Here is a 25,147-nt window from a genome sequence, read left to right as displayed (position 1 = left end):
CTAATATCCTTTTTGTGCCAACATTATCTTCTGTCTTCAGAATGATAATGACTGTTCTTTAAATGAACTGAAAATCACATGGGCAATTCAACAAGTGAATAGACTTTTCAGCCAAATCTTTAGCAATTGTCTGGGTTACACGCATCAGATTACTCAAAGTGTTTTTTTTTAATTCCCCGAGCAAAATGTATTCTTCCACGTTCTTGTTAGCTGTAACTTCCAACTAGGACGCATAACATTGCATTGGCACTTCTGATTTTGGAAACATAGTTTCTATACCCATTTGTGTGCATATGTATAAATGTGTGGTCATTCTTTTTGGTAATGAAGAGTTCGGGAAGATAATTCTTTGTCAGCTCCTATCATTTAGCAGATTATCTTGACACATTAGTGGATTTCAGTGGAACCTTTTCATTCCATTACAGTTGCTCATCAGCTCACTGTGGTTTTCCGTTTCATGTTTTTTAGTTCAGATATTCTATATTCTTCACCGTTCTTCATGCAAGCTTCTTCTAGCAACAACCCATTCTCGTAAATTAACATTATGTCTTTGAATGTTACTCAGTCTTTTGACTGATGTAACAATACAGCATCCTAAAACACCAGATAAATGTGTCTAAAGAATACAAATTTTGACTGGAAGAGTAAAGTTAAAAACTTTTGAACTCAACATATTTTTACTAGCTGTTTGAGGAGTGTACATATTGATAAAAATAATAATATGCTTTGTTTGTAGTGACCATATAGTATTCTCTGTATGACATATATAGTTCTACAAAAGCTCAACAACCAAAACCTTATTTAAATTTTTAAATTTTTGAAGAGTAGAGTACACACATATCTGTGGTATCTATTTTATAATATTAGTAGAGAACCTACAACTTCTAAATTACTCCTGTGATATAGGAAGCAGAAAAAAAGGAGTAAATCCAGCAATAACAACAGTTATCTGAAGAATATTTTTAAGTAGATTTGAACTTCAATCTACTCTGTAGCAAAGTTGAAGAGCTGGCTTTAGTTAGAATGTGAGAGCATACCTTGGCTATAGAGCTCACTTAAAATACAGGAAAAGACTGCATGCAATTTGCATTTCTATGTACTGCTATGCCCAAAGGATTATGCTCAAGTGAGTCTTAAGTCAAGGAGAGACCAGCTCATCAATTTGCAATGAAGAATAGACTTGTTAACTTGTTCTTCTACCAAAAGAAGAAACAAAATAATATGAACAAAGGAAAGCCCAGATCTACCTATCATAGATGAAAAAACAGTAAAAATAAGATCCAGGCAATAACACAGAAATAGCTCTTGTTCATTTCAAGTCTTTATCAGAGAATAGGACATAGCCATCAATCATTACGCACAGATCTAGTATTACAGAAATAACATCCATATCCTTTGTGTCATGTCATCTTGGAAATATTAATATATTTTACTGAGATACTTTTATTTACCCTTCTGGCCTTTACCTGTCTATTGAAGTTTTGATTATCTGTGTGATTATGAGAGAATAAATAGATGAAGGATAATAAAACTGAAGAGGAGGCTGTTAAGGAGATCAAATTCTTAGCAGTTATGTTCATAACAGATTTGTGCAAACTAATTGCAACCTATTTTAACTTGAGACTATTTGTATGTACAACTTCTGTGACTTTTGCTTTTTTATATATCAAAGGAAAGTGGTATTCTGAGGACTGAGCAAGTGAAACCCTTGCGCAATTAACTCAGCAGAAAAATGGCTGCTGAATAAAGAAGCTGTGATGCTCTGTGAAAGGATCTCCAAGGAACTACAGACATCTAGCTTGCCTTCTGTGTTTTGGAAGGGCTCTATATACTGACTGTGAGGGAACCCTGACAATTTTACAGCTAGGCTCAGTGAAGAACAGAGTTATAGTTGTCTTTAAATAATAAGAAAGTTCAGATGGTTTGAAGAACAAAAGTATTATTAATTATTGAGAGATTAATTTGATCCTTGCAGCTAGCCCTCTGACAAAATGAGATTCTATATCAGCTGAGAGAAACTGAGAGAGAAGTCTCCATTGTTAAGATCCTTATACAGCTCATCAGCTTTACAGATTAGAAATCCAACACCTCTTTATGTCTCCTAGTATATTACACTGGCTTCTCTACAGACACAGACACTGACAGGTGTGCTGTACTTTTATAATGCTTAGGCAGTGGGTAGTTAAACTCTGCACTGGTGTTTTTCCAGCACCTCATGAAGTTCCAGGTCCTTTGAAACACTGCAGTGCAGTAAATGATCACTGTTCTATTGTACAATTGTACTTGCACTGCCAAGGCTGTGTTTTGCACAGTGTAAGTAGCAGCATGGCTGACAACCATCAGCTCTTCAAAAAAAACTAGCAATGTAATTCAGACATGATCTGATGTCATGTGTCTGTCTCCAATCACACACATTTTACAACGTGACAGATGCTCTAGATGTAGGCAAGCTATAGAAGATATGAAATAAATAATGAAGATTATATGAAATAAAATATGAAGAATATTTATTCTGTAAGGGAAAAAATATCATACTACAACTTGCATGTTTCTGTTTTTTTTCCCGTGTCTTTGAACTTACTTATATTATTCTAATGTTATGTTTTACAATAATTCAGGAATCCTTAAATTTATATTGCTGTGAGTCAGCCCTTTAAATGGCCTGGTGATACAGTGTCCAACAATATAAGAGTTGATGGAAAATTCGTTTTCAAAGTAATTCAGTGGAAGTGTTCTATCAAAGATAGGGGTATGGTAACACATCCTGACCACAGAGCTCTCATGTGCATTTTTTCTGCCTTTCTGTCAAGGTGTTACAGTGCTCTGAATTAAATTCTCAAATGGAGTAAATATTGCTTGGTCTACAGAAGCTGATTAATAGTGATTTTGGCCATTTCTGTTCTTCATTGTCCATCCTGACACTCAAACACTTTTAAAGAGCCAGAAGAAATGCTTAGTATAGAATCACATAGGTTCCCAGAATATATATTTTAAATCTCAATAAATGAGAGGCGTATTTCTGCTCTGGGCAATGTTCTGTGCATAAGTTCAAAGATGTCTGAGGGGGACTGTTAGATTGTTGACCTGGGCAGACTGGAGACTTGAGCAGTGAGGAACCTGATGAGGTTTAACAAGATTAAGGATAGAGTCTTGCACCTGGGGAGAAATAATGGCATGCATCAGTTCAGGATAGGGGGTGACCTGCTGTAGATCATAAAGTCATTGAATCATAGAATTGCTCAAGTTGGAAAAGACCGTAAAGATAATTAGTCCAACCATAACCTAACCATACTACCCTAACTCTAACAACCCTCTGCTAAATCATGTCTCTGAGCAAGAAATGAGCTCTGGACAACAGGTTCCCCATGAGCAGTGTGCCCTTGTGGCCAAGAAAGCCAATGATATCCTGCAGTGCATTAAAAAGACTGTGACCAGCAGGTCAAGGGAGGTGATTCTCCCCCTTACTCTGCCCCAATAAGGCCACGTTTAGTATACTGTGTCCAGTTCTGGGATCCTTGCATTAAAAAAGACAAGAATCTCCTACAAGCAGTCCATCAAAGGGCCACAAAGACAGTTAAGGGCCTGGAGCATCTCCCATACGGAGAAGAAAGGAAAGACTGAGTAACCTGGGTCTGTCCAGTCTGAGGAAAACAAAACTGAAGGGGGATCTGATTAATGTTTATATACATCTAAGGGAAGGTGGGAGGCAAATGAATGAGGCCAGGCTTTTTTCAGTGGTGCAGAGTGATAGGACACAGAATAATGACCTAAAACTTGAATGTAGGAAATTTCCTACTAATATGCAGAACTTCTTTACAGAAAGGGTGATGGAACACTGGAACAGTGCTAGAACAGGTTATCCAGAGAGGTTGTGGAGACTCCTTCTATGGTGATACTTAGACCCACCTGGAGGACTGCCTGTGTGACCTATTGTAGGGTACCTTCTTTAGCAGGAGGGTTGGGCTCAATGATCTCTTGAGGTCCCTTCCAACCCCTGCAATTTTTTTAATTCTGGGATTATTATTAATTTTAATCGTGAGGAAACAACAAAAAATTCAAATACTAAATAAATCTTCCAAAATATTGGAAAGGGGGATGGAGAAATGCTCCCATCCTGTCCAGTCATGTCCTGTCCCTGCCCCCCAGTATGATTGAGCCATTGCTGCTGTTACAGCCAGAGCCTTCAGTACCTATTAAAGCCTTCCACACCTTATTGTCTGTGCCAGCAAGGTGCTCTTTGCTTTTAGAGCTGCTTCCCTTGTACTGATTCTCAAGCAGCATTCAGAGGATACTCCTAGACTAATGCATATGACCATCACCCTCTGACCCTGATTTAAGTGCAGACTAAATGAACTGGTAGTCTCCACGTTCTATCACTGAATGGGTTCCTTAAGGTAAATTCCCTTACAATGCAAAAAATGCTGCAGGATAGAAGAAGCTGTAAAGAATCTTCAGGTCACTTATTTTCTTTTAAATTCATGTTATGAACTGGAACCACAGTCTGTGACTCTCTAATCCACTGAAACATTTGTGCCTTTAAACCTTTCTTTAAAACATTCAGTGTGATGTAGTTACTGCATGTGATGTACCGGTTCATTTCTGCCCTTCACACACCTTCAAGTGCTTTCTATTCTAGTGAACGAGTGACTTGATTAATGAATATTAACCACCATTGCACATATAAATATTTAACAAGTTACAAAAGTAACAAAATTTCTGTGGACTTAAAAAAATTCAGCAAAATACTACAGAGCTTTCCCCTCAGTATTTAATATAAAAGAAGTGATACAAAAATGTCTCTTATGAAGAAAACTTGAGAGATCTGATGCTGTCCAACATGGAGAACAGCATACAGACAATTATGAATCTCTAATGGGCAGGGGTCAAGAGGATGGAGTCAGGCTCTGTTCAGTGGTGTGTAACAACAGAACAAGGGACAGTGGGTACAATCTGGAAGAATTCTACCTGAACATGAGAACAAAATTCTTTTTACTTCAAGGATGATAGAGCACAGGAACAGGCTGCCCAGACATTGTGGATTCTTCTTCTCTGGAGATAATCAAAACCCTCTCGGATGTTTTCCTGTGTAGGGAATCCACTTTAGCAGGGGGTTGGACTCAGTTATACCCAGAGGTCCCTTCCAGTCCGTAACAATCTATGTTTCTGAGTGGTTCTTTGGAAAAAAGTTTCAGTGATAGGGCATTAAGGAAAGTAAATAACTAATGACTGTGTATTTCAGGTGTCTGTATATGCTCTGATGGATAGGTAGTCAGGCATCATAGGTCTAAGCTGTTTACTATCCTACTTTTATTAAGAATGAAAAGCAGATTTTGACTCTAATTATTCCCTGGTTTATTTCTGGTGCATTCTTCCCCAGCTCGAGAGGATTGTGCACTTCCATTAAAATGCCTGTCCATTCCTGTCTGCATGATCTATTTTGTGATGCTTGAGGAGAATAATAGCCATTTCTTGTTTATTCCTTCCCTGTTAAGTATTTTTAGGTTCTCCAGTCTTCTGTTCAAGATCATTTCTTGAAGGAAATGACTAATATTTGCTTGTTCTTAGTACAGGAATTAATTCTTATCTTGAATAGTGAAAACACTGAATGAAGTTATTCTAGTGCAGGCAGTTCAGTGTCTGTACAGCAAAGTCAAAATTCCCTATCTGAAAGATATTTGGTTCCAGTTTACAAAGCAATGTCTCACCTAAAAATTGAACTACTGTAATAGTTATGTATTTTTGAAAAAGCATCTTGAAGCCTGAAACAGGATCTGTTACAGCAGTTTCTGTCATCACATTTAATAAAATGAGAACGTCTGCCTCAACATGTTTGCAAAGTAAGCATGTGGCAGTGTGATGGGTTAATACCACAAGGAGATTAAAGGAGAAAAAGATTAAAAAATGATTTATTTTTTTTTTTAATTAGTGAAATGAGAATCATTCATAGTTCAGTGGTGTCTGGATACGGTCAAATGGCAAAAGTACATTTTAATATATCTTGAGGAAGACAGTGTAATATCTTTGAAAATATTTAGCATTTCTTAGCATTGTTTACTTAAAAACATGAAGTTCTTTTAAGTCTTCTGTAATTTAGTTAAATTCTTCTAAGGGACTGAAGCGATCATCATTGTTTCATAAATTTGTATAGCAAGAAAATCACCATGTTTTGCTTTTTCAGTATGTTGCAGTTCTTCTTTGTCAAATGTTGTATAGAGAGTTTGATTTATTGTGGTGTAAATTAGAGTTTCTAAGTTGAAAGGATTTTCAGTTGGTCTTTTTATCATTGATTGTTTTGTATTTGGAAACTGCAGGTGAATCCGTCTGGAAAGTCTTTTTCTTCACTCCAAACTTCACTCCTGAGGATTCCAATGGTTGCTATGACTCTCATGTTTGCTTTTGCTATGGAGGTTTCATCACACACCATGATCCCCCACTGCTCTTCGATCTCTCCAGGGACCCTGAAGAGAAAGTCCCACTGACCCCAGAAACAGAGACCCGGTTCTATGAAATTCTCAGTGTCATACAGCGAGCAGTGGATAACCACACCAGATCGCTTCAAGTTGTCTCTGACCAGCTGTCCTGGAACAATCTTGTCTGGAAGCCATGGCTACAGCTGTGTTGCTCATCCTTCTTTCAGTTTTGCTACTGTGACTATGACTCAGAAAACAGCCTGTCAGAGGTACATTCTGGATAAACTTCCTTGTTTTCCTTCTCAGAACAAGGAGAATGTCTAGGTAGCTTTAGAAGAACTTGTTATATAGGATATACTGTCTTTAGTACAATATTACAGTAGAATTTCAGAAAACATGCAATGAGAAGGAGCTTAAAAAACATCTTCTCTGACTTAGTAATACAATAAATGGTATAAAACAGGTTTTGCTGCCCTTATCTACCAAAGCATACCTTTTCTAGAGATCATTTTTCACATCTTCAGCTTCAAAATTGTTCATACACACTGAGGAATTTTCTTACTGTTTCTGTCAACTACAGCCACTAAATGCACATTCAACAGTCCTTTTCAGTATTATCCACTGCCATTGGGACATTCTCCCAAAAATTAACAAATAGAGATATAATGGTGAAAAGGTTCGTGTAACTATAATTTGATAATTGATAAGTAAAGAACAGATTCAACAACTGTCAGTGATATAAAATAGAATTATAAAATTGCTCATGTTGGAAAAAAACCTTAATGATCATCGAGTCCAACCACAACCTAACCAAATTACCCTTAACCCTAACAGCCCTCTGCTGAATCATGTCCCTGAGCATCACATCCAAACAATTTTTAAACACATTCAGGCATAGCAACTCAACCATCTCCCTGGGGAGCCTATTCCAGTGCTTAACAACCCTTTCTGTAAAGAAGTGTTTCCCGATATCCAACCTAAACTTACCCTGGTGCAACTTAAGGCCATTTCCCCTCATCCTGTCACCTGTCACCAGTGAGAAGAGACCAACACCAAATAAGAAACAGACTGCTAAGAATCTAATGTTGCATGTGCCATAAAAATATAGAGAGCTGTGTAGTGGGAAACCTTAGTCCACAATAAAATCGTGCTCCCTCATTAGCATCATGTTGCATGGCATCAGCCTTTGTTTATGCATCAAATGGGTGCTTAAAACATGTACCATAACTCTCCTGGAAAACATGCAAGCCAAATTCATACTGTCTCACTTAACCCACCATCAAAAACAGACAAATCAATAAATAACTGTTCAATCTCTGAGGTAGACAAACCCTGGCATTCATGACCCAAATGCTAAAATGAAATATTTGGTTCATGCTTAATATCGGTGTTACAAATTTATACTATAATAAAAATATACTATATATTTACCATACCTGTTCTTCCACTGATAAGTGAAGTGTGGCTGACAAATAAATAATATTTGTTCTTGCTTTAAATACTTATGCTGTTATTTAAGCTCCTTGGATGGGATCTACCATTTTCTGAGAATAAACTTGGACTCGAACATTTACATTTTCTCAAAGCCAAATGCAACTGACTCTGAGTTCTCAGTAAGGCCTTGGGAAATCTATGATACTTCAGGGCTAATTTCTGTATCCATTTTTATCTTCATCTTATTCAGTCACATTTTCTGATCACTCTGTAGCTGGGCAAACTATTTTCTTTGGCAGATTGTACCAGAGCAGAATATATCAGCAAAATACTATGATTTGATGCTTGATAATAGAAGGTGACTTGCTTCTTATCAGAAAACACTAGTTAATTCCAACATTATGATGTATTACAATCTGTTTGGTGGTATTAGTGCAACACTAATGCAAAAGGGATCTCAGTTGATAATAATGCAATAGCTTCAGCAAGCAGACATTGAGGTTGTGACCCAGTTTTTGGGAGCTGCTGAAGCCTGTCATATAAAAATATATTGTGATATATGGTATATTTCTCTCTGTAAAATCTATTTTATTTGATTTTTCTCCTGCAATTTCCTGTCTTGGGAAATGTTGTACTCTTTCCTTGAAGTCCAATTTTTGATATTTCACCTTGTGTTTATGACTGTTTATCTTAAGTATGTGCTCTGTGACCTCTGTGTAGCAAAATTCTATGTGTGCTGATGAAGTCAGTTCAGATATTTCCCCAATAACCTCTCATGACTGTTTATATTGTATCTGGAAGGCTGTCAGGTGGCTATTCATGCAGCATAATTCCCTCCTTGCTTAATTTAAACACTGAATGTACAAGATAAATTTAGTAAGAAAGATCCCTCTGGTTAAAATACAGATACTCCTCTGTAGTGTTCCCAACTGAATCTATGTATCCCAAATTCCTGGTCCCCATCTTCTAGTCAAAGTGCTGATTAATGCTGCTCCCTCCAATGCCTGCCCTTGTCAATGGTTTGTGGGCTGCTTTGGCCTCGTTCTGTGACTAGTGGGGTGGAGGGATTCGCAAATCCGCACCTCCGGAAAGGGGAAACAGGGGACCTCAAATAATTAAAAACAGCAGCAACGATCTGAGGAGAAACAAATTAATTTACTAAATATGGTATCAGAATGCAAGATAACACACTATAATACAATATAATTAGAATTGAAGCTAATAAATCAAATGTAATGAGAGAGTATCTGAAAAAATGTAGGCCTTACACTAATGCTGAAGCAATACATGTGGTCGGGATGAGCAGCAGGGAAGAGAGCCGAAGGAAAAAGGGGAGGTCTTGTGACATTGCCAAGGGTTATATCTCCTCTCTGAATGCAAAGTGTTCTGGGGTATGTAGTTCTTCTCTTCTGAACAGGTGCCTGGACCTGGAGCATTAACTCTTTAAATCCCAGTGCACTACATGATGTTGTGATATGGAATGCTGATAACCAAAATCATGAAACCATGACAGTCCTGCAGCTGGAAGGAGGTCCAACTGCCAGGGTGGAGGATGCACTCTTGGTTACCACAGCTCTCCTGCTTGCAGTTTTTGCAAGCAAATATTTCTGATGACTCATATGGGCAAAAATATATGTTGGGTAACTAGCTGAAACTCAGACAAGGCCTCATTGAATCTCTTTTGTTGCCACAGTTTCTAGGCTGTGACCTTTACAGGGACCTCAGTATATATTGTTAAGGACATCCACACCTCACCTATTTTTCATCAGGAAGATGCTACGTTACTGTTATGTCTCTAGTTTCTGCAGGCTCAAGAATTGTTTTTCCTCTCAGCGTAGCAGCTGATCTGTGCTCCCTACTGAGATACCAAAATGATTATTTTTCTTCTGTTCTGATTTTCTTCTTGAATGAGTAGAGACTTTCTTTTATACCCTCCTTGAGTTTTGGTGCCATCTCTCTGAACTCCTTTCTTAAAATCTTCAACCTCTCAAACACTTTTCCACTTATTTATTTGCCACCGACTCCTCCAATTTGCTTGTCATATTGACCACAGCAGATATTTTGCCTTGATCTATCAGTAAGTAAAAAGTGATCTTTGTGAAAATAACTGATTTTTAGAGCACCTCGACACAGCAAATCTTCTACTTATTTAACTTCCAGCCAGAATTAACTTTGAATTATAAAATCTAAGAAATTAAAGCACACCCAAGTCACCCTGAATAATAAAAGTTATTTCATGTTTGTGCCACAAGCTTCATATTTACCAAAATTTAATTTAATATAGCTTTTAATATTTTGACAGAAGCAATAAAATCTGAACTCCATTTTTACAATTATTCCTTCAAGAAAGATTCTTTTAAAAATAAGGCAATATTTTTTGTTGCAATGCTATTTCATTTAATGCCTAAAATAAACATTCCCTTTGCTGAAAATCTATTATATCTTCAGTATTGTACTTTCTGTTCTAGAGATAGCATGTCAGATCATGGTAATTAAAATACTCTTGTTTATCTGCAAAATAAAATGAGAAGCACAGTATACCATTTTTATTATGGCATCGCCTGATCTAATATGGAAAGTTTTGTTTTTCATAGTAAGTTACTCATAGGATATATGTGAATCACGATGTATTAACAAGGAAGAAATAAGGAGAATGTGAAATGTTTTACTTTGAGACTGGCTTTCAATCTATCATTTAACTATCATCTATATTGTAACATGGTGCCCGACAGTGGTATACATTAGTTTAAACTGGGAGTTCAGATTCAGAGGAAAGTGTATTTCTCTAGAGAGTTATTTAACAGTATTACATTGTAGTTTATCACAGAGTCCCTGTATGGCCCAGAGCAAGTCATTTAACTCTGTTTCTCAGCTCCTCATCTTTTCCTAAAGGATAACAGCTTCTCTGTAATTGCTAGGAATACTGAAAAAATAAGAAGTACTTACAGTAGTGAGTTGGTAAAGGTGCACTTTCTGGTCACCTTCTCTACAAGGCGTACAATTTAAGAAATGGAAAAGTAGACTGTGTAAAGGTATCCTTAAACTTCAGATGCGCATGTAGGCTCTTTGCTCACTATTTAACACGTGTGGGGTTGAGGCCTGGAGCAGAGAGAGCAGATGGCTAAAAACGATGCACGTAGAGAAGGATGTCAATCACTTATCTCTAATTATGTTTATTCCCAGTCTTTCCTTTTTTAGCAGACATAGGACACCACATGGAATTACTTTAATATTTCTCCCTTGTGGATGTCACAGGTTCCCGGCTCCTTAAAAGCTTGTTCTGACCTGCCTTAAATTACTGTGAAAAAAAAAAAAAAAAAAAAAAAAAAAGAAAGAAGAAAAAATAAAAAATACAGTCTTCCAGAGAGAGAGTCTTTTCAGTTCAATGAAATCCAACTGAAAGTTCAGAGAGATTGAAGTGGATATGGTCCATACCCTTCACAGCTCTGTAAGAATCAGCACTTGTCAGCAATAGCTTATCTAGCTTATCTCACATTGTAGTAATGTGAGATCTGGGTGTTCAAATGTGTGGACAATATAGAAGAATTTAACATAAGATGTCATCCAACATAGGAAAACAATTGAGAAAGAAATAAAAAGAGAGCAAGCATAGCTGCAGGAATGCAATGTTCTAATGCCATGTATGATAGCACACCTTACACTGCCTTTTTACTTCCTTATACTGATCAAATGGGAGAGTGCAATTGCTAAAGCATTTAATACATTGGTTACACATTTTACAGCTGTTGCCATTAGGGGACATGTATTGAAACTTCCTTTTATTAACTCTAATTAGGACATGCTAATTCTGTACATAAGACAGACGTTTGCTTTTTTTTGTTGTTGTTTTGTTTTGTTTTCTCTGGCCTTACTGTCATAAATACGCTTTGAGGAGCTCACTTTCAGGAGTCCTCATCTTGGATGAGTACAATGCAGGCAGAGAGGCTGGCTGTGTGTGCAGGAGGAACCTGGCATAACAGAACTCTGTGCCGGGGAGCAAATGTCTTTCTAGTGATTTCTCCAATCTGAAGACGGAGTCCTACTGGTTGAAAGTGAATTTGAGTCCATCAGGAACTGTGAGCAAGCAAAAGGAACAAGGATGCATTTGCGGCCAGCTGGTCCCTGTTGTGCCAGCCTCCCAAATGAAAACTTGCTGGAGGCCCATGGGTATGCACGATCCCATGCTCCTCCTTAGTCATCGTTCAGGAGGTGATATCTTAATCTGAAACTTCAGGGTGTGAGGGAGCAGCAGTCATACTTTCAGTTCCTGGAAAGGGCAGAAGACCAGAGCCAGACTCTGGGTCCTTCCAGCCTCACTGACTGCTACAACTGCAGGTAACTCAAGGAGTGCTAAGAACACCAATAGACCATGTGGCTTTTTCAAATCATTCTGGTGTTCTCAATTGTTTTTATTTACATTGAAAGCAACAAAAATCTTCCTAGAACTTCACCTGCATAGCAAATAAGGGATGTTACAAGTTGTTCTTGAGACTATCTACAGCAGCTATAGTCTGCCAGCTCAGCACTCAGAGTAATGAGCGTGCACCAACAAGAGCTTCAGTCATTGAAGTTTTTCTGTGCTCATGGAAAGAACTGAATTCCAGCCTCCACTGAAGCTTGCACTACACTAGCTTGTTCAATTATCTTATGGCCATATCTTTAATTTTAGTTAAAGTTATCATACAGTGCAGACCTTGAGTGATCTATGTTGTAGTGCTTATACAGCATCCACTGAACACTTGGAAAGCATTTATTTAATATTAATCATGCCAGTCTCCCTGGGTAGAGAAATATGAGTTTTATCTATAAAAGATTTGTGCCATAGGTATTTCTCTTTAAAAGGAAAACTGTATTTGAAATGCTTATATGCCCAACTCAGTTACAAAAATAACCCATCCAACAATATTTTTTTCTACAGTTGTCAACTAATAAAGCTTTTTTTATATGGATAATGTTTTATTGAACTTGATTTATGTGAAAAAGATTGTGAAATACTTGAAATTATAAGGCAGAGCTCTTCATTTTGACAAGAGAATTTCATATGAATTTGCTCTGTGTAACACTATTTATCACAAAAAATTAGAGACAAAGCATCTCAAAAGCCTTACAAACTCAGGTTGGGCGTAAGAGAATATCTTCAGTTCACTATGATCATTGTTGCTCTCAAATGAAAGCAAGTACTGAAGGAAACCACAAAACAACTTTTAAAAATGACTTGCCTGTCATAGTGATAAAAAAGATTACAAAAAGGTTGTACCATGTGTGAAAAAAATAAACAATTTATCTTTTGCACAATGCCATCTCATCAAATGAATAAAGTAATTTGATTTAGAAAAGTGTTCTGATTGATTTGCAGTTACCAATCTTATGTGATCATATGCAATGCATTGGGAAGCAGTTGATTAATGCTACCATTAAGATAACTTAATGTTTAATGTTAATGTTTAATCTCCAGAGATATTGTTAGAATAGGAATTTTAGATCCTGATACCTCAGTGTCTGATATATATAAGAAACACATTCATTCAGAGACATCTTATCTCTCACCAGGTTTTTTAAAAACAGATTACACAGCAAAAGAATTTGCTTGGCGCTGCATCCTTCTTTCCTATGATACTTAATAAAAATAAGGGGAAATCCTGCTTGATGCCAAGTTTTATGCCACTGAATGACAAGTGTCTTTGATGGTCTTTCAGCAAAATTTGGCAGTGAGAGGCCATCCCTAGCAGCTAGATGGCATTCTGCCCTTTCTGGAAATTAATGACAATGAAGTGTTTAGCTAGAATTCAAGCAGTGACATTAATGAGCACTACGTGAAAGCTGCAGGTTAACAATTGTGCCTATCAGTTTCTAAGCACTCAGTACCAGGCTACATAAATGGATGTCATGTTCACATGTTTAAAACTGGGCTCAGTTTTAAATCTTTCTTGGGTTTCTCCATTTTGTCCAGACCAGTATTGGGGAATACAGTTCAATTTAAAAAATCTTGCTTGACAGATTTTTTAAGACTGATTTGTAGAGGTAAACCTTTTCTTTGTGTGAAGGGAGGTTGTTACACAGATTGACTTGACTGTTCATTAAAATCTAGATAATGGCCTTAACCTGTGAAAGCCAGAGTCTAGATCATAATGGATAAATATCTTGATTTTACAGTGCAACAACCTCCTTTCATGGAAAGAAGAGGTTTTCATCCACGAAATTGTCTTAGGTAAAGCTGCAAATAGATAGAAATGCTGTAAGAGACTTCTGAGGATCTGTGCTTAACTGTTGCTACAGTTCCTCATATGTGCTAAAAACAATGCAAACTCAAACTGAATTTTGCTAACCGTTGAAATCTTGCCACACCTAACCCTTTGTCAGTTATTGTAGAGAGGCACTTGCCCTCTACCATAAGCCATGGCTCCTTTTATACAACTGATTCTCAGGGTACAAACCTTTAGATTTTCCAAAAGGAACTTTTGTAACAGTTGCAGTAGCCTGAGAAAGCTGGAAGAATAGATAATTTGGAAAGAGGTAAACAAGAGGTTGTGGACTATATTCATAAAATGAGGTCTTGGGTATGCTTCCCATCTCTGACATAAACTATGGGCCCCAGAAAGTTTCATTCCAGCATGTCTAGCCTCACAGTGATGTGGGAGAAAGTATGGAATCAATAGCTAAAAATGGACCACCAGTGATGCCATGCCTAATTTAAAAATAACAAAAATTAAAAAAAAATTAAAAAATAAAAAAATATATTATTATTATTAATAATAATAATAATAAAAAGACTGTGGATTTCACCAGAGAATGTATCAGCAAGATTGGAGGAGGCACACAAATTATCAGGAGAATGAGGGATGAGCTCAAGACTGGTGAAGGCATACAGGCTGGGAGTGAAGAATATTACCCATCTTTCTGTTAATACTGTGCCAATGGGTAGCAAACAATCATAAATGCAGGGAATCAAGAAGAGGATAATATTCCCTAGAGGTAAGGACACTTGGTTAGGTGGTGTTGACAGCCTTTCTACAAAACTTCAAGACTGATTAAATACTTTTAATCACATGAAGTACACAGATCACCTTTAGAGCAGAAAGAGACATACCTTAGGGCTACGAAGTCACTTTACCTTACTTGTTCCCTGATCTGATGAATCTAGGATCCTCTCCTACAGAGTGGCAAAGCTTGTATAGGAAAGGCTGAAGTTATGTGAATCTCCTTTCCCACCCTCTTTTCACACCCAGACAGCTGCTTTGTTTATATTTCACATCTTATCTAGGAAAGAGTCCAGGAAGGAAGACTCAGAGGAATGATCTCTTTTACTTGATGTCAGAATTTGCAGGAAATCTCTGCTTGTGCAGGAAAAATCTCATCTTTGCATTACCAAGTATGCTTTGAAAATAGGGTCAGAGTCCACAGACACTGAGGGAAAATGTATTTCCATAAGGATTCAGAAGTCATTATAGGTAGAAATATGGTTCCAGGTCTCATGTTTATCTTACTTAATTTTCTGTGCTCACAGTGAATATAGCTAGAGCTGAGCTAGCTTCCATTTCTACCTAGGAAAGAGGAATGCAAGGTATGTCTACTGTAACTTATATGACTACGCTCAGATGAGATCAATTATGCCTAAGAATAATTCTTTATTGCTTTTCCATTTATTAAAAAAAAAAAAAAAAAAAAAAAAAAGAAAGAGGAAGAAGAAGAAGCATGAAATAACCAGCAAAACCTGCATAATCTTCGATACATTTCTGTTTAGGCAGCTGAATCTCACTTGTCTCCTAGACTCTTTAAAATCTTATTATAAAGTAAGAATGATTTCAAGGTTGTTCAGAGGAAGTTTTTCACGATCAGAATTTGGCAACTAAATGCCAAAAGCTTATTTTATCCCTTGCTTACTTGTTCGTAGGTTTACTTCTACTTGATTGTTCATTCGATTTTTCATCTGATTTTCAGTTCTTTTTAGTCTCCACCATGCTATGCAAATCAGTGAAGAAAGATCCTAATGAAATTATTTAAAAGAAGTGTCATCATTATACAGGTCAAGCAATTTGTTTTTAAGGTCATATTAATCATTTTGTGTGCCAGCATTTTAATTATTGTACAAGGATGAGATATTTTTAATTACAATAGAGTTTTGCCAACAGTAAGTTAAGATCTTTTCCAATTTATATTTTCTTACATTTTCTGTTAACATCAATTATAATTTTGTTGAATGGGCTGGACTTGAAGAATACTGCTGAAGTTCTGGAAAAAGTCATGACATTTAATATGCAGCAGTCAATCTCTAATATAGTGTGTGCATATCTGTGGTGTTAAAAGAGCTCACACTTTTACCTTCTGTACTTCCATCTAGTATCTTCAGAAATACTTACTTGCCAAGCAAATAAATAAAGTGCTTGAATTATGCATGTAAAATTATTTTAGGTCTCCATCTGCTAAGTATTTTTTCCAATTTGTTTCTAAAGTTACAAATGTTTAGCCTGAATTATATTGGATATAAAACTAGTTACAATGCCTTAATGGATAAAATTTCTTAATAATCTGTATTATCACAAGACTGAGTACATATTCAGTATGATTATGACAGAAAGTTTCTAGTTGAGCAAGATATTTGAAGATATGCTTCCAGTTTTACTCTTTACCATTCCACTGTACTCAAAAGCTTTGCTGAGTGAGATTCTTCACTAAGAGAAGATGCACACACTGATTTGTGCGTAACTTTTCATTCCTGACTGTCTTGATATCTTTAATTTACTTCAAAATTCACAAGCTGTATATGGTTTAAGTGGTAGGTGTTTCCAGCCTTTCCCTTTCCATAGTTTCAGGTTTTGTCTGCATGGTATTTAAATCTAGCCTCCAGTCTTTCTCTTTGTTGGAAATATAATAAAATCTAATATTTTTTACTGAGTTCAACAGCCAATTCCTTCTGTTACTAGGATACTATTTACCATAACGATCATGATGTAGAATGTACTGGCTAAAAATAAAAAATAACAGAAAAATGAAAGGTTTTCATAAAGGATAAATCCAATGGCACTGAAGGTCAAATACTATCCAGCTATAAAATAAACTTTTTTGCATGGGTCACAAGAAGTACCACTGAAGCTGTTAAATTCCACTGTTAAAAATTGAGGGAAACAAATATTTAAATGAGAGCTGAAAAGCATTTTTCATGCAGAGTTTGAAACTAGTTTGAAAGAACATTAGCTACTTTCACATTGGCTTATGGCTCCATAGAAATAAAATACCGCTGGCAGGACAGGAAATAAGCTAAATGATAGAGAAACTGATGCAGAAATCAGATACATAAATTAGATAAGTAACCAGAAAGAGACAAAAAAAACATATGCCAGCTCTTCCAACCTTCATAAGCAGAAGAGTGAGAAAAACATGAAATTAAAAATTCTAAAGCAGAATAAGAAAGTGTTTACAATTATAGCTGTGTGTTGTGAGGTAGAGAAAAATATTTCGCTTTGAAATAAATAGAGAAAGATAGCTGCCTATAGTCTTAAACTTGGATAGGAAATGATCTGTAAAATTTAGAGATCTATGAGATATCTATAAACAACTACTTCTCATGTATATCTTTAGTTCAGATTTTTTTAATTTTTTTTTTCAGGTTGCTAGTGGAAGGTCATTCTTGTGTTAATTCTAAGCAACAAGGTTAAACAAATAGATTCCCCCACACTCAGATGTGCTGAAACAGAAGATCTCAGGGGTAGTTTCAGAAAAATTCAGAGTCTTGAAGTCCCACTGGATTCTGGGACAAAGGACAACTTCCATGGTCATCAAGAACTTCTGTGATAAGTCTTCGACCATTCCTTAAATAAAATGAAAGAAATGTTTAAATTTGATTTCATCAAACTATGGTGGTCAGTGTTTTAATAGGCTAATAGTATTATAATAGACAAAATACATTTGGGGGCAGATACATCTTAATTTAATAGAGTTGATGATTGAGATGAAGAAAGTACTCATTACTTCACCTACATGAACAATATTTTATGTTTGGATCAGTGGCTATTTGAATTTTCTTCTATATTTATCTGAATGGAAGACATTAACAGTAACAGATTCAGATTTTATGAACTCACTGCTCTGATCTAGGACTGAAAATACAATATATGCATCTTTTTGTAATTTTGTTTAAAAAAACATCTGTGCTTAGGGACACAGACTTTTGTCTTGATATGAATATCTGAGTCACTAAGTCCATTTTCTGATTTATCCCCCCCTCTTTAACCTTGCTCTTTGTTTACTTTCATTCCAATGCAACATCATGACCCTAAGCACCTTTGAAAAATGTAATTTTGTAAAATTCTGAACACTACTAAAAAGGAACTTCTGAATAGAATAGCAAATAATTTTGCTTAGCAACATAAATTAACCATTGTTTGGTTCTGTGCGATAAAAGTTGAATAGTAAAACAGTAGTCAGGTTAGCTCACTAAAAAAATCTAATTCTGTTATTCCTCAATTATGCTGATATCTAAGTACAGCTCTAACAAAAAATGAGGTACATTAACAAAGTATCTGACATACACAACACATAAACAACATTTTTTCTCAGGAATGCTAAAAGCATACACTGAACTCTATTTTTATGAATTATTGTCACTGTAGCTACTATAGAGCACAGACAAGTGATGAAACACAATATATCCAAGAAGTAATAGTTCCAAAGGAAGATGCACATTTTCTTTGACAGAAACAAAAGATAACTGTCTCACTTAATGTTTGTTCCAGTATCTAACAGTTCTTAATAAAAGGATGGACATATATAGATAAAAAAGGGATATTCCATAAGGCAAGAACAAATGTAGGTATTTCTAAACCTTCATTGTGGGAATCTTTTTTGGAACGTAAAATAGTGGAAAAAGTTCAGAGTTTAAGCAGCATACTCTCCATTCTTATGCATTATTAACTGTTTTTAAAAAAGTAGCATGTCCATGTCAACATCTATTAGAACAATTGAAGCACGTTAATCTGTTTAAGGACTGTCATATCATGAAGCCTACCCAAAGCAACTGATTGTTTAGAAGAGATAATTCGCAATTTTTAGTGGGCTGTTTACAAGTTCCACTAATCATCTTAGATGAGAATCATGCCTGATGATTACATCCCCCAACAATGGTTATTTTGTCCACGTTTCAATATTCATTTGCTTTTTATTATTTCTAATAGAAATTAATTGGAATAAATGTGTGTCAAACAGTTTAGAAGTCAATAACCTGATTTTTGCCAAACAATTAATTTCAGTTTCACAGAAATGTCTCTCCATATTTTTCACCTGGTTTTGCCCCGTGGTCTCATTTTGCAATGTATGAAAGTCATTATCTGCCTATAAACCCTGGTTGTAAAAGGCTAGAGTACAGCAAAAAGAATTTATTCAAATTTTAGGGAAAAAAAAAAAAAAAAGTCATAAACATGATAGTTGTTAAGATGTAAATGGTTTATAACTCACCAATTAACAGCTACATTCCACTGAATATGTTGAGCACATTGTGTGTGGTATGAAGATACGGTGATTTGAAAAGTAGTTACAACGCTTACAGAAAATACATTTTCAGTTAACCACATGGCCCATAGGACTTAGTCTAGTATTAGATATAGGACTCCTAAGTCCTTATCAGCAGGGCTGCTAGCAAGGATTACTTCTCCCAGTCTGTATACATATTTGGGATTACCCCAATCTAAGTGCAACACCTTGCACTTTGCTCTGTTGAACCTCATTAGGTTCACAAGAGCCCACCTTTCTAGTTTATTAAGGTCCCTGCGGGTGGCATCCCTTCCTTCTGCTGTACTAACTGTATTGCTCAGCTTGGTGTCATGAGCAAACTTGCTGTGCATGCACTCAATCCTGTCATCTAAGTCACTGATAAAGATGGTAAAGAGTATCAGTCCCAAAATGGACTTCAGAGGGACACCACTTGTTACCTGTACGCAGAGCCACTGACCCCAACACTCTGGCTGCAACTTTCCAGCTAATTCCTTATCCACCAAATAGTCCACCCTTCAAATCCGTGTATCTCCAATTGAGAGATAAGGACATGGTGAGGGACTATATAAAAGGCCTTCTAGAAGTTCAGGTAGATGACATCACTTACCTTCCCTTTGTCCACTGATGCCATCTTTCCATATAGAAGACCATCAGATTGGTCAGGCATGACCTTTCCTTGGTGAAGCCATGCTGGCTGTCTCAGATCACTCACTTGTCCCTCATGTGTCTTAACATGTCTTCCAGGAGGTTCTGTTCCATGATCTTCCCAGGCACTGAGGTGAGAATCACTGACGTATAGTTTCCCAGGTCCTCCGTCCTCCATTTCTGGTAAGTATGAGTGATGTCTTCCTTTTTCCAGTCCCCAGGAACTTTGCCCGATAGTCATGATTTTTCAAATATGATGCATCTTGGCCACCACATCAGAAAGCTCCCTTAGACCCTGGGATGCGTATCACCTGGCCTTGTGGACTTGTACATATTCTGCCTCGTGAGGCAGTCTCAGACTTGTTCTGCCCTTACAGTGAAGGGAAGTTTGCTTCCCCCGTTCCCATCTGAGGTTCAGATCCAGGGATGCAAGGTTCATGGATGTGAGAATCCTGGCTGCCAGTGAAGTCTGAGGCAAAGAACTCATTGAGTACCGCAGACTTCTGCTGCAGCCAGTTATCCTTTCCCATTTAGCAAAGGAGTTACATTCTCTGGCCTGTCTCTTCTGATTTTTGTACCTATGGGAAACCCATCTTGTTTTTTTTAACATCCCTCACCAAGCACACAAGTTCTGTGCCTTGGCATTTCTAATCCCGTCTCTGCAAGTCCAGACATCATCGCTGCATTCTTCCCAGGTGATACACCCTTGCTTCCACTGTCTGTCCTTGCCCTTCTTTTCCTTCATTTTGACCAAAAGGCCTTGCCAAACCATACCTGTTTCCTGCCTTCCCTGCCTGCTTTCTTAATCTGAGAGATGGAAAGCTCTTGCACTCTCAGAAAAGCGTCCTTAAAGGGAGCCAGCTTTGTTCCACTCCTTTGTCTCTAAGGACATCTTCACAGAAGATTTCATTCAACAATTCCTTAAACAACATAAGATTTGCCCTTACTGCATTTATAATGATATGAGTAACACCAGTGGTGAAGCATGCACAGACTATTGCTAAGGAATGTGCTGGACAGGGATTATAGTTCTGCTCATCCATTTCCTTCTTCCAGCAGTCATCTCACTAAAAGTTACTGCAGCAGCTGGCAGAAACATTTAGTCACATGATGGTGTTCTCAAAATATTTAGCTGGGTCTTCAAACCTGATCATTCAAATGCAGTAATTATTTGAGTATGATAAATGTAGATGTACTTTTTTTTTTTTTTTTTTTTTTTTCCCTCAAAGAATCTTAACATTTTTCTAAGGACTAATACAGAACCAGTTTCCAGTTTGCATCTCCCATATTCAGACTCTTGTCCAGCCATGAACAATGCAGATAATTGATGCATCTTGAGGTGAAGAGCTTTTCTGTCATTGTCACTTTGATTGAACAAACAAGATTCCTAAGTGCAGTATAAGAAAGGACTCTCAGCTTTCAAAGAAAAGTGGAAAGAGGATGTGAGAATGGTGTGACAGAAAAGTTTTTTTCCTTTAAAAAAAAAATCAGTGCATTTTTTTTCCTTTTATACTATAGCAATTTTCTTCATTTTCATCATCAACAAGAAGCAGCTTTTTCTAATGAAGAGATGAAAACCATTACCAACTTTAAGAATTGATTAACAGGAGATATTCAGGTGGAAAGTTAGGGAAGGATATGAATGAGTTTCAGGAGGAAAATTTAATCACTGCTTCAGAAGATACACCTGTGCAATTAAATGAACCAGTAGCTAATCCCTCCTAGCTGGTAGATGTCCCTTACAAAACACTCTGAAAGAAGCATTTCTTTCCTTTCCTGTATGCTGTGATTAGATGAAACATTGCTGAAGTCACAGCTATATAGCAATATTGATTAATTTGAAATTTGTTGTTATACTGATATCACTTAAAAAATATGCCTCAGATCTGAGAGTAGGAAGGTAGGAAAGGAAATGTGGAAGATACAAAGGATTTGTGCAGGAATTGATCTGGTTAGATACTTTTAGAGAGGCAGCAAACAAGTTGAGTGAGAAGAGCTGCTAACAAAAATGTTGAAGATGAGAGGGAAGAAAGACCTGAATATATAATGAAAACAACAGAATAAAACAGAAAATACAGCAGAGAAACAAAATCATCACAGGCATATTTTTTCCAATAGAATAGAAGGCAGTCATATTTCAGTCCTAAAAAAAGTGGAATTAATATTTCTATCAGTCCTTTGAATTCAACTTATTTATAAATAAACTTGGACTACGTGGTTTCCCTAGTTGCATTAGCTTTTCATCATTCAAGCCTATATATAGTGAAAATACTTAAGTTCATAATGAATGCATTCAAGGAGAGCCAGCCACCAAGTTGCAACACTAAGAAATTTGGAGAAAATACTTCAGAGCTTTCCATACAGTTGAGTTTGTCTAATGAGAAAATAATTTGAGAAACTATTGTCATGAATTTAAGCTAACCTACTGTTAGGAGTCCTTTAAAAACAGGTTACAGAAACCACTGTGCATTGCTGCCTGTTCAACCACATTGTTCTCATCTTTTCCTCTGTGTCCTTGTATCAGCAAGATTAAATAACACTGACAGTTAAAAAGCCTTGGTTTAACTTGCATAGATATATCTGGAGATCCATGCCAGATTTGAGTTCATTTAAGATGCTGCTTGACAACCTGATCCTTTGAACTCAATCTGTACTTGGTCTTGCACCTCCACGTTGCCATGGCTCCCAGATAAAATAATGTAGCTATTTTACCCTAAAGACACACTAACAGCTACATATTCCAAAGAGGTCTCCTCTTAAATGTACCTTCTGGTATACTAATGCAGTTACTCCTTTCATGCACAAGCATGTACATCATTAAGTTTCCTTTATAAGCCTTCAGAATATCCTTTGGAAAAAAAAAAAAAAAAAAAAGAAAGAAAAAAAAAGGAAAAAATATAACTTGAATCTTTAAAACTCCATTAAAATTATTGTTATGATCTCTACCCTATTAACCTTTATGATCTCATTTTCCACTGTTGCTGTTAAATTGCTTCCTTTAAGTTGCCAGAACAGGTAACATTGGCAATATGTTCTTTGTTTTACCTGCAGTATCCATGGGTAAAAGTGATTCTAACAAGTCTTCGACAGTAATTATGATCACCTAAGAAAATGCTACACTCATCCTTCTGTAAGATGCAGGAGTGGTAAAGTGCTTATCACTGTCATACAGAATGAAACGCTCTTTGGAATATCATAAAAACGATGACAGAAATAAATATACATATCATATACTAGGAATCTAGGTGCATAAATGGATTTTTATTGTAAGCAGTTTTTCTTCAAAGGAAAAGAATTTAAAATGTATCAGAAAATGATTTCTTTATGAAAGATTTGAGATGCAGGAGGTATTTGAAAGCTTTGCAATGTCATGTGGTTAAGAGAAAGTCATGATTACTACTTATAGAGTAAGCATTTAAAATTATTTTGAAAATGTTTACCACACTAGTTTAAATTCAAACTGTGATATGTGGCCATGGTGGCAAGCATTTCTCAGCAAGCATCAAGTTTTCAAAGAACTATCTATAGTGAAGCAAAGTGTTCATACGAATGTGGGCAGTTTATGACTAAGGTACAAGGGAGTCAAGCTGACTTGGTGAATTTTGTTTTCACTATGAAACCTTTTGTTGTATAATTACAGGGGAGAAAAAAATTCAATCAGTCATGTTGGATTTGTTCTTAATTTCAAATTAAACTTGTTGTTTGTTTCTTTTTTTTCTTGGACTATTCTTCTACCTTTTTCTTTCTTTTCTCCTCTTACCCCTCTTTTTTTTTTTTTTTTTTTTTTTTTTTTTTTTTTTTTTTTTTTTTTTTTGAGGGAGAGAGAGAGAGAGAGAGAGAAGGGGTGAGAAAAAATTATTTCCCTTTTTGACATAAATATGAGTATGTTCTAATGAAAGTATTTTTTCCCCCACTTCTTCCACTAATAAAAATGCAACAACAATTTTTCTGGCTAGTAACTCACTGTTGCCTTTCCTCTGTTTTTTGAGAGAAGCTGTTATGTTTTATGTCCTGAAGGCATTAATGTAAGTAAAGAGGAAAGAGTTATGTCAGGTGCCTACAATCAGGAGTACAAATCGATGTATCAGTTTATAAGTAAAAGGAGATCATTTTCCAGATACTAAAGTACTCCCAGCTATCGGTGACTTAACTCTGAGAGCTAGATACCATATGTTTTGCTATCAGATGATACATTTTGTTGTAATGCAATATTGCTTAAAAAGACATTTCTTATCCAGTTTAGGTTTTTATTCTCCAAGAAATACAAAGCTTTATCTCTGTTCTAGTATAACAGGCATTTTGGTTGTTTTTATTACTGCTTATGAGTGTTACCTGCCCTCTACACCTTACTTTTAGAATCATACTGTGAATCCTACGCTCCTTTAAGGTCTTTCAAGAAAACATTAATTTAGTGTTCAAGATGCATTATCGTTTCTTTTAAAGTTTCAGTAAGGCACTCTATCTCTGTAACACAGTTAGGTCCAATTCAGTTCAGTGTTAGATAACAGATTCTTGAAAAAGATTACAGAAACAGAGCAAAACCATAGAGCTAAGAAATTAATCTCTATCATATGAAATATTTTTACCACATATGTATCTTCGAATTTATAGATGGGGTCAGTGGCCTCTCACATAAAAGATACAAGATAGCAAACAGCTGTATACTTCTTCCTGGAGGATTCATCAGATACAATACTGATTACTGATGACGAGAAAGAAGAGAATGTGGGGTGAGGTTTTTTTTTCCTCTGTAGGAAACCATAATCTTTTGTTTAGAATACTGAAACAGACCAATTTCCTAATTGAATTGTAACTATTCTGCATTATTATGATATATAATAAACTTCTAAAATCCAATTTTTATCAGTCTGTGTGATTTCTTAGCATGCATTTCCTTCTCATTTTCATTTTTTGGCTGTTAACATTACTTAAAACAGTATATTATGTGTAATCTACTGCTCACGTCAATACTGATATATTTAGCATTAGTCTTCCACATTGTGATGCAAGAACTCATTTGCCATCAGTCAAGACATCATGACATATCATTTATACTTTTCCAGTAATTTAGATGTGATGAACAGATTATTTTTCTTATAAAGCTGCAGTAGATACTCTGGAACTGTCACCCCCAGTGCAAGGGTTTCCCAAAATGAGAGATCCTTTTTCAACCC

The 25,147-nt window shown here is 36.2% G+C and overlaps 1 protein-coding gene across 2 annotated transcripts in view; it reads left to right on the top strand.

The window, feature by feature from the left end:
- STS (steroid sulfatase) overlaps window positions 1-24,830 on the top strand; it is a 109,049-nt gene extending 84,219 nt beyond the window's left edge. For both annotated transcript variants that reach the window (XM_052705669.1, XM_052705668.1), the window contains exons 11-12: window positions 6,312-6,679; window positions 17,449-24,830. In XM_052705669.1, coding sequence (XP_052561629.1) covers window positions 6,312-6,679; window positions 17,449-17,478 — 398 coding nt within the window. In that variant the 3' untranslated portion in view covers window positions 17,479-24,830. The remainder of the gene's footprint in view (window positions 1-6,311; window positions 6,680-17,448) is intronic.
- The last annotated feature ends 317 nt before the right edge of the window (window positions 24,831-25,147 follow it).

This window comes from Tympanuchus pallidicinctus, unplaced genomic scaffold (assembly GCF_026119805.1).
Source record: "Tympanuchus pallidicinctus isolate F22 unplaced genomic scaffold, pur_lepc_1.0 scaffold6, whole genome shotgun sequence".
NCBI classification, from domain to species: domain Eukaryota; kingdom Metazoa; phylum Chordata; class Aves; order Galliformes; family Phasianidae; genus Tympanuchus; species Tympanuchus pallidicinctus.
This window is presented reverse-complemented; position numbering and strand designations above follow the sequence as displayed.